At 37.6% G+C, this 10,017-nt stretch overlaps 1 protein-coding gene across 1 annotated transcript in view; it reads right to left on the minus strand.

Annotated features, from left to right (window-relative positions):
* Nucleotides 1-5,796: 5,796 nt before the first annotated feature.
* Nucleotides 5,797-10,017, minus strand: part of LOC133622375 (sodium- and chloride-dependent GABA transporter 2-like) — a 22,898-nt gene continuing 18,677 nt past the window's right edge. The window contains exons 13-15 of the mRNA XM_061985047.2: nucleotides 6,660-6,760; nucleotides 6,387-6,557; nucleotides 5,797-6,305 (exon numbers count right to left, since the gene is read on the minus strand). Of these exons, the coding sequence (XP_061841031.1) occupies nucleotides 6,156-6,305; nucleotides 6,387-6,557; nucleotides 6,660-6,760 (422 nt within the window). The 3' untranslated portion in view covers nucleotides 5,797-6,155. The remainder of the gene's footprint in view (nucleotides 6,306-6,386; nucleotides 6,558-6,659; nucleotides 6,761-10,017) is intronic.

Here is a 10,017-nt window from a genome sequence, read left to right on the forward strand (position 1 = left end):
ACCGCAGCGTCAGTTGCTATGTAGAGTGGCGCTTTCCATCATTTTCAGCAGACTGCATTTCAAATTATTAAACCCCCCCCATCGTCCTCTCACGCGAGATCCACGCAGGAATGGGGCCATATGAATCCCTACCCTACTGTAAATACATTCATTCGGACTGGTGTCTGGTGTATACTCGCTGGCAAATTTCGCTTCAAAATATAAATCAGACGGCACTTTGGGTGAACCTGTAAGCAAGTTGTGAGCAAATAAATGACGTACATTCATGCAAAACATTTCAAAAAGGTTCCTGAATGACAATTGACAAAAAAAAAAATCAATTTGCATCCAAATAACCTTGCATAAATTATGCAAGTGAGTAATAACCTGTGATTAGTCATGATTGATCTGATTAAATAATGTAATAATTTGACAGCCTTGATTACATAAACATGTTTTATCTTTATGTGTGGAGTCTGTAACAGAAATTTGGATTTTAAAAATATTATCTTTTTTACCGTTTAAGGCAAGTAAAGCACCAGGGCTAAATTGGGGTCCTAAACTAGTAGGGACCCCCATTACAAACATTTTTCAAACTTTTTTTATTTTATTTAAATTAAACACTTTTATACTTTTTTAATCAAACATGAATTTATGAATTGAAATGAATTGCTGCAAAATCTTTTTTTTTTAGTGCAAACTACGACATTTTTAAACATAAGTTAACATACCTTCCTGACACATTATGTAAATATAAATGAAATCATATTACCGACCCGCTGCCAGCCCAGCACTGACGCTGTGAGCCACCGGCGACAATGTCAACACGTGGGGGACATTTTCCATGACGTTCTTATCACTAACAAGAGCAGGAACCCAGCAGGCACAAGACATTAAAGGGGAACATTATCACCAGACCTATGTAAGCATCAATATATACCTTGATGTTACAGAAAAAAGACCATATATTTTTTTAACCGATTTCCAAACTCTAAATGGGTGAATTTTGGCGAATTAAACGCCTTTCTATTATTCGCTCTCGACATCGGGAAGCAATCCGCCATTTTCTCACTTTCGTCGGTGTGTTGTCGGAGGGTGTAACAACACGAATAGGGACGGATTCAAGTTGCACCAGTGGCCCAAAGATGTGAAAGTGGCAAGAAATTGGACGAAATTTGTTCAAAATACGAGGCTGTGGGGAAAGCCGACGAAATGGTCAGTCGTTTGTTCCGCACACTTTACCGACGAAAGCTATGCTACGACAGAGATGGCAAGAATGTGTGGATATCCTGCGACACTCAAAGCAGATGCTGACATCAACTCCAAAACTGGACAGATCAGCTTTCAGGAAAAGAGAGTGGATGAGGGTATGTCTACAGAATATATTAATTGATGAAAACTTTATTCATTACTCGCGGTTTTACGTAAATTATTATACATAAACTGTGTTTACCAATAATTTAGCTTAAAAACATTTATTTTTTTCAATCATTCGAGTACATTCGGGTAGTCTTGTGTAATGCAGTATTTTGTGTCTATTTAGGTATGGTTAACCTGAGTGCTGAAATCATGGAAAAATATATGTTCTTAGCGCGCCTGAAATGGGCTGTCTGCACTCTCAATGTGCATGTTATTGCCAAATGTATTTCATATGCTGTAAACCTAGTTCATAGTTATTAGTTTCCTTTAATGCCAAACAAACACATACCAATCGTTGGTTAGAAGGCGATCGCCGAATTCGTCCTCGCTTTCTCCCGTGTCGCTGGCTGTCGTGTCGTTTTCGTCGGTTTCGCTTGCATACGGTTCAAACCGATATGGCTCAATAGCTTCAGTTTCTTCTTCAATTTCGTTTTCGCTACCTGCCTCCACACTACAACCATCCGTTTCAATACATGCGTAATCTGTTGAATCGCTTAAGCCGCTGAAATCCGAGTCTGAATCCGAGCTAATGTCGCTATAGCTTGCTGTTCTATGCGCCATGTTTGTTTGTGTTGGCATCACTGTGTGACGTCACAGGAAAATGGACGGGTGTTTATAACGATGGTTAAAATCAGGCACTTTGAAGCTTTTTTTAGGGATATTGCGTGATGGGTAAAATTTTGAAAAAAAACTTCGAAAAATAAAATAAGCCACTGGGAACTGATTTTTAATGGTTTTAACCCTTCTGAAATTGTGATAATGTTCCCCTTTAAAACAACGCTGAGAACTTGTTGAATTAGGTCCTGACGTTGAGCAACTCAAACATAACGTTGAAACAACATGGTTCTGACGTTGATTTGACCATTGAATTTTGGTCATTTTCCAACCAATATTTTCCAACACAAATATAACGTTGAAACAACATGCTTATTGACGACGTTTATTCAATGTCGGTTTGTGACATTGAAATTTGGTCATTTCCCAACCAACGTGTGGATCCAACGTTAGACATCAACGTTGGCCCAATTTACAAATACAACTATTTTGCAACGTTGTTTCAAAGATAGTTGAGTACGTTTGCGGAAAAAAAATTCATTTGAAGCGCCTTGCCATTCATTAATTGACTGTTCTTAATGTAAAACTTGAGCCCAACCCCTGAAATAAATCTAATAAAACAAGCTGTGTCAAAAAGGACCAAAAGAGCTGAGCAACGCAAGCCAGATTTCTCATAGAGATAAAAATGCTAACCGCAGTACTGAGCTAAAAAGAGCAGTTTGTGGCAATGCATGGAAAAGGAGTGTTAGCTGCTCACATGGGGGGTGGGTACTTTAAAGGGGAACTGCACTTTTTTGGGGGGGGGGGATTTTGCCTGTCATTCACAATCTTTGTGAGAGATAAGAACAAATATGCATTTTCTTTCTCCATTCTTTTTTATAATAATCGACACGTTCCACGTGGCTCGCATTGATGCTAATAAAAGTAATCCATTTTGCCTCTAAATCAATCTAAAAACATCCAAAAAAACGGAAATAATACTGCATTTACATGACCTGAATATTAGACAAGTATTAGCGTTATTGTTAATATAAGCATTTAGGCAGACAAAATATTTTTAGCCGCACCGTGATCACAGAGCGCTGACGTACTGAGCTGCTGCATCATGGTCCCTTCTGAGTTGGTGAAAGTTTATTCGACATGATGAATCATGCCTCTCACCTGGATAGTAGAAGGATGCGGCCATAAACCGAGAACTTGGTCACCTGTGACATTTAACTTAGAACCGGAGATGGCGAAAAAGATACGAAAAGACGCTGGTTTTAACCCTTTGTGGGGATTATGATTCATTCTTCATCTAAACGGGAAGATATAAACATCCCATCAGTCGGCATCCCAGTGAGAGCAGACATTGTACAGTAAGTGATTTTTTTAATTTTTATGTTTGTAGTCTCTCATGAAGTCTGCGTGATTATTAATACCGTATTTTTCGGACTATAAGTCGCAGTTTTTTTCATAGTTTGGCCGGGGGTGCGACTTATACTCAGGAGCGACTTATGTGTGAAATTATTAACGCATTATTGTAAAATATCAAATAATATTATTTAGCTCATTCACATAAGAAACTAGATGTACAAAATTTCATGGGATTTGGCGATTAGGAGTGACAGATTGTTTGGTAAACGTATAGTATGTTCTATATGTTATAGTTATTTGAATGACTCTTACCATAATATGTTACGTTAACATACCAGGCACGTTCTCAGTTGGTTATTTATGCCTCATATAACGTACACTTATTCAGCCTGTTGTTCACTATTCTTTATTTATTTTAAATTGCCTTTCAAATGTCTATTTTTGGTGTTGGGTTTTATCAAATAAATTTCCCCAAAAAATGCGACTTATACTCCAGTGCGACTTATATATGTTTTTTTCCTTCTTTATTGTGCATTTTCGGCCGGTGCGACTTATACTCCGAAAAATACGGTAGTTGTTGTAGGAAAAAGCAAACGTCTGTGCAATTAAAGCGCCACCGTATGTTTGAAATGAGCAATATACGTAAATATTACATATTATTATGAATGTGCCTGTTGTTAAATTACACATATATTACAGTCTGTAGATTAAACCTTGATAGAGGTGTGTGGATGTTTTTTATAGGCACAAGAGAGCAATTTTTATTTACGAGTTAAAAAAAAGAAAGACATATGTGTTCTCGTCTCACATAAAGATTGTGAATGATAGACAAAATTCCAATAAAAGTGCAGTTCCCCTTTAAGGAGTCCCAAATCAAGGCGTTCCCTTCTGTCCTTCAGGATAATGCAGAGACCTCATAGAAGGACGTAGTAGCGGCACATTCATTTGTTGGCAGTGTAATGACGTCTTTCACACATAACTAATAAACCGACGCATGTCTTCACATTTTCGTTAATTAAATCCTCATATTCTAATGGCCTGTTTTGTTGTTTTTATCATATAAAGGCACTAAGTGTGTCTTACACCCTTAAAAATGACAGGTGTTTGCGGCAAGTCTTTAGTCAAGCCTTCACGCGCTACAGTTCCGTTGACCAACCCGCATGTAGAAGAAGACGACGATATGCATGCGCCTATTATCCCCACAAAAGAAAAACTGAGTGCTCTCTTGCTATCTCAGGGATCCTCAAACCTTTTGACTCAGGTGCCACAATGGTTAAAATAATTTGCTGGTCTATCTATATGTGTGTATACACTATAAATTCCGGACTGTAAGCCGCTTCTTTTTTCTAACACTTTGAACCCTGCGGCTAATAAAACGGTGCGGCTAATTTATGGAATTTTATTTCGCTAATTGTCATAATGTTTTGTGTTCAATGGTTTTCATTAAACCCAAGCAGAGGACTGAAATGGTGTGTTTGTATTTTGTATTTTTGCCATCTTTTGGACGAGTTCGCTCACTGCATGTGCTGCGTTCTGAAAATGCACTTACTGGTTTGCCTTGAACCGAAAGTAAAACCGTCAATAGCGTTTCTGCTCAAAATGATTCTTAAAAACGATTCTTAATTTATCATTCGAAGCAACGTTTGCAAAGTTTCACAATTTAACTAAAACAAATCATCCTTACTAAAACATCCCATGTGTGATGTCTGTAGGAGTGTTTTCCCTATCATAATGTAATGCAGCTAGCGTAGTTAGCATTAGCTAATATGCTAACACGTCTGTGTTAGTATTATTAACTTACAACGGCCTTCTTTTTGTATTGTTTCAATTTCACAAACTCCTCAGGAAATTCACCAAGACGTCACCGTAGAGTTATTAAATCTGTTTAGCTGATTGGAGATGGTCCATGACAATAACTTCTGTTGTGTTTGATCAGCCGTTTAACAGGCACTGTTTGGATACAATTAAGGTATGTAAATAAACATTAAAAAAATATTTCTGTGTAAATACCTAATTTCACAACTTATATATCTAATGTATGTTTTTCTTCTAAAATTTCGGGGTGCGGGTAATATCCAGTGCGCTATATAGTCCGGAAAAGACACACACACACACACACACACACACACAGACACACTTTTTGTTCCCGACAATTTCCACCTCTGTCTTATTTTTTCTTCTTTCTATCCCATCCTGCTCTGGTCCCGCTACATTAAACACTAAATAGTTTTAACATTCTTTAAAGTCAAATACAATTAAGGCAACAAGAGAAGTATCCCACACTTGTCTAAAGTAAATCTGTACAGCATACTTGGGCATCTAAATGAACAGATATATATATATATATGTATATATGTATATATATATATATATATATATATATATATATATATATATATATATATATATATATATATATATATATATATATATATATATATATTTATATATATATATATATATATATATATATATATATATGTATATATATAAGTACATATATGTATATACTTTTTTTTTTCATTTTTTTAATTAGGGACATCAAATGGGCCAGATTGTGGACGCTGGTGGGTCGGATACGGGCTGTAGTTTGGGGACCCCTGCTCTTATCTTATCCATGATATTTGTTAAAAGGTAAATTTTTTGTTGTTGTTTCCCACAGAAGTAATGATTGTCTGTGGTTAAATTAACAGACAGCAGTGTGTCTTGCACATTAACAAGAGCATACCCTCAAGTACTGGTTATTTTGGTACCCTAATTAGTAACAACGGGAATGCAAACAGTAATGATTGAATAATTCCAACCAAAACTAATTGTCAAGCTCTTTGGACACAGTGCTGAAGGATCTACCCTCTTTTATCCTGGACGATGTCGCTGATCGGTTCCTTTGGCGTCTCTGCAAGGTAAAGCGCAGGCTGGTAGGCGGTTGCGCTGTTGGCGAAATGTTGGAATGCCTGTGGCGAGTTTATGGTGGGGTTGCACAGGCGGTGAAAGCGCTACAAAGTGGTAAAAACACGATAGTTAAATACATGAGACAAGAATTGTAATCATCGCTATCAAACAGCCCAATAAAGAACCTGTGTGATGGTGCCGGGCGTCATGGCGAATGCATAGATGGCCCAGATGGGGAGCAGAGACACGGAGGAGAAGGTGAGGAGCCAGCCGAGTCCTGTGGCCCAACCCGGAGCAACAAGGCCTTTCCCGAGGCTCAACGGAGACCAACACACCAGGGAGAAGAGGAAGGTAGCCTACAGGCGACAGGAAGACATATTTTACAAATACACACATACTTATATTAAATGTATAATTATATATTAATGTATATGTATAATTAATACCAAAGGACTTACAGTGCACACGGCTGGTGTCAGGTATTTCCAGCACAGCTTGAAGACAAACAAGGGGTTGTGGCCCGTCATGTCCTTGATGTTTGAACTGAAGCGTTCAGCCCCTTTGGGAAACAAACAAAAAAAAGCAGTGGTTGCAGTTGGCTATAAAATATTTTACCACCATAATGAGAGTAAAAAGTTATGCACACAAAAGGACAAGTCATTATATCGTCATTAGTCTATGATATAGTCATTAGTTTATTATTTTCATCACTTAATTGCGTGTTTTGGTCGCCCTGGTCCATGTTTACTTCAAAACTGATATGGTTAACATTAAGAACAAAAAATAAATAAAAAAATAAAAATCGCCATTTCTGTACTTTTCTGCTTTTTTATCTCGTCTTTCATAGACACCAAGCCTGTGTTTGCTCATGCTCTTCCAGCATTTTCTCAAGCATCTAGACGAAAACATCAGTAGAAGAGGACGCAAAATGGAATACTAGCGGCTTATTGTCTTTTAATCTCGTTTTTCAGCGCAGGATACACTCTTTTTTCCCTGTTTTCCCACAACGTTTTTCTCCCCTCAAGTGTGCTCCTGTTTTTCCGGAATCGCATTTGGCTTAAGTCTTTTAAATTGTTTTCCATCTGAACTCCGACCAAAACATTTTTTCGTCAAGGTCAGAATCGTATTAAAAAGATTTCTGTAAACGACATTCCTCTCATGCTTGGTGCGTCCCATTTTGCGTGTGTCAATTTGACTGGAGAGGTCCAAACACTCTTCATTTTCCCATCGTTTGGAAATGTATGTAGTAGAGGTGGGAAATGTCCTAAATTCTCCAATGCATCACGATTAGAAGTGGGCGATTAATTAATTGATGGAGGAATGTATAGAATGAGAACAATAGATACATATACCTATATACATACACACATATATATACATACACAGTATATATATATATATACACACACACACACATATACATACATACATATATATACACATATACATACATACATATATATATATATATATATATATATATATATATACATATATATATATATATACATATATATACACACACACATATATATATATATATATATATATATATATATATATATATATATATATATTTTTTTTTTTTAAATCTAAACAACGGAAATGACGCAATAATGAATACACTACATCAGTAGCCAAAGGAGGAGTCTTGCAAACATATTATTGATAATTAAATGTACCGTATTTTGTGGACCACAGGGCGCACCGGATTAAAAAGCGCACTGGCGATGAGCGGGTCTCGTCAGGTCTTTTTTCATACAAAGGGCGCACCGGATTATAAGGCGCATTAAAGGGGTCACATTATGACTTTTTTAATTTTTTATTTAAAACATTTCCTTGTGGTCTACCTAACATGTAATGGTGGTTCCCTGGTCAAAATGTTGCATAGATGATGTTTTACAGACCATCTTCAAGTCGCTTTCTGACAGTCGCTTCAGGATGCGCTGTTTTGTGGGCAGTCTTATTTACGTGGCTCACCTTCGACAGCGTCTTTTCTCCGTCATCTTTGAAAGGATGGGAGTCGAAGAAGTGTCAAAAGATTGAGCTAACTGTTTTAACGACATTCAAACTTTACTTAAATCAACAATGGAGCAGCATCTCATCCATGGCTCATTAGTGCAACAACGCCGGAAATGTGTCCTGTGAAAAACGGTCCGACCGGAACTCTCTAATAACTAAAGTTCCGTGGGTGAATTATGTAAACTCACTACACTGGTAGTTTTTAGCACTTCCATAGCGAGATACTGTATAAGTTAGAACTTTACGCTAATTCATATTAGAAATGGCAACAGCATAGGGTGAATGCCCAATGACAAGAAGATAGTGAAAAAGAAGAAGCTTATCGACTATGGCATCGTCACGCACTCCAGTGGCAGACGTGCGCAAATTTTCAGGACTTATGCAGATCTCAAATACACATCAGCAGGTACCAGAAGGTAAGAAAAGTTGGTTTTGCATAATATTGTGAGCGCAATATGTCTGCAATATGTCTGCTAATGGGTGCCATTTTGCGATCCTTATACACACACCACAGTAACCCCATTGGGGTTGTGAGTTTTTCCTTGCCCTTATGTGGGCTATGTACCGCGGATGTCGTTGTGGCTTGTGCAGCCCTTTAAAACACTTGTGATTTAGGGCTATATAAATAAACATTGATTGATTGATTGAATACTGACTACGGTAGCCGTAATGCGCCAACAATCCGTCAAGCGGTGCGGCTTCAAAGTCATACTAAAACATTTTGACAGATTTTTGAGTGCCGTGTGTAATATTCTTTATTTTCAATGGAACATTTAAAGTTTTGGTACTGTTTACTGGCGTCATATTGCAGTCTACACGTATCTCTTATGTGTGGCTATCACCTACTGGTCACACTTATCATTACACCAAGTATCAAATAAAATTGCTTCGAGGTCGGTAAGCACAACCAGAATTATTCCGTACATTAGGCGCAGCGGGTTATAAGGCGCACTGTCGATTTTTGAGAAAATGATAGGATTTTAAGTGCGCCTTATCATCCGAAAAATACGGTTGTACGTTTAGAATATATATTAAGAATATATGATATATTAACAATATACAATACAATAATCATGTATGCGTAAATGATAAATGTTTCATCAAATCGTAGCCCCTGAACGTATCGTGAGGTGCCCAAAGATCCCCACCTCTAGTATGCAGGCTGACCTCTGCTTTAGTTGTATTGCTACAACCTGCAACAACACACCTGGCAGACATATTTGATTAGTTCTTTGTATTCTGCATGAAAATAACATGATTCTAGATGAAGATGCGACCAAAACACATACTATGCAGTATGCAATATGAAATTGCCTACAGTCTTCTGTAGGTGACGTCAGCAGGCTGATGCAGGCCCGCCCACATTTTGGAGCTAAAAGTAGTTTCAAAATGTGCGGAAACTCAGTACAAAACAAGCCTAAAATTTTGGGCGGAATTTTAGATGTAGATTTTTAAGTGCAGAACTATGAAACACGTGCCATTGTTGTCCGCATCATAATGGCTTTTGCTTTCACCTCTCGTGGCCTCTTGTTTAACCTCAGATGAGACTGACAAGGTAAATCAACTTGCAAGTGTTCCCACAGCACTCACAGTCATACAAATAGCCCCTTCTTCAAAATGTCACTGACTGTTGGGAGAGTCATAATAAAACAGCTCCTTTGCCATTCAGTTGCACCAGCAAACACTCACACTAAGCCTTTCTCACTTTATCTTTATCACCTACTTTTCTTAGCCTAATTGACAAAACCAATGTTCTTGCGCCGTTTGTGTCTAAATGGTTCATTCCACCATCAC

The sequence above is a fragment of the Nerophis lumbriciformis genome, linkage group LG23 (genome assembly GCF_033978685.3).
Source record: "Nerophis lumbriciformis linkage group LG23, RoL_Nlum_v2.1, whole genome shotgun sequence".
NCBI lineage: Eukaryota > Metazoa > Chordata > Actinopteri > Syngnathiformes > Syngnathidae > Nerophis > Nerophis lumbriciformis.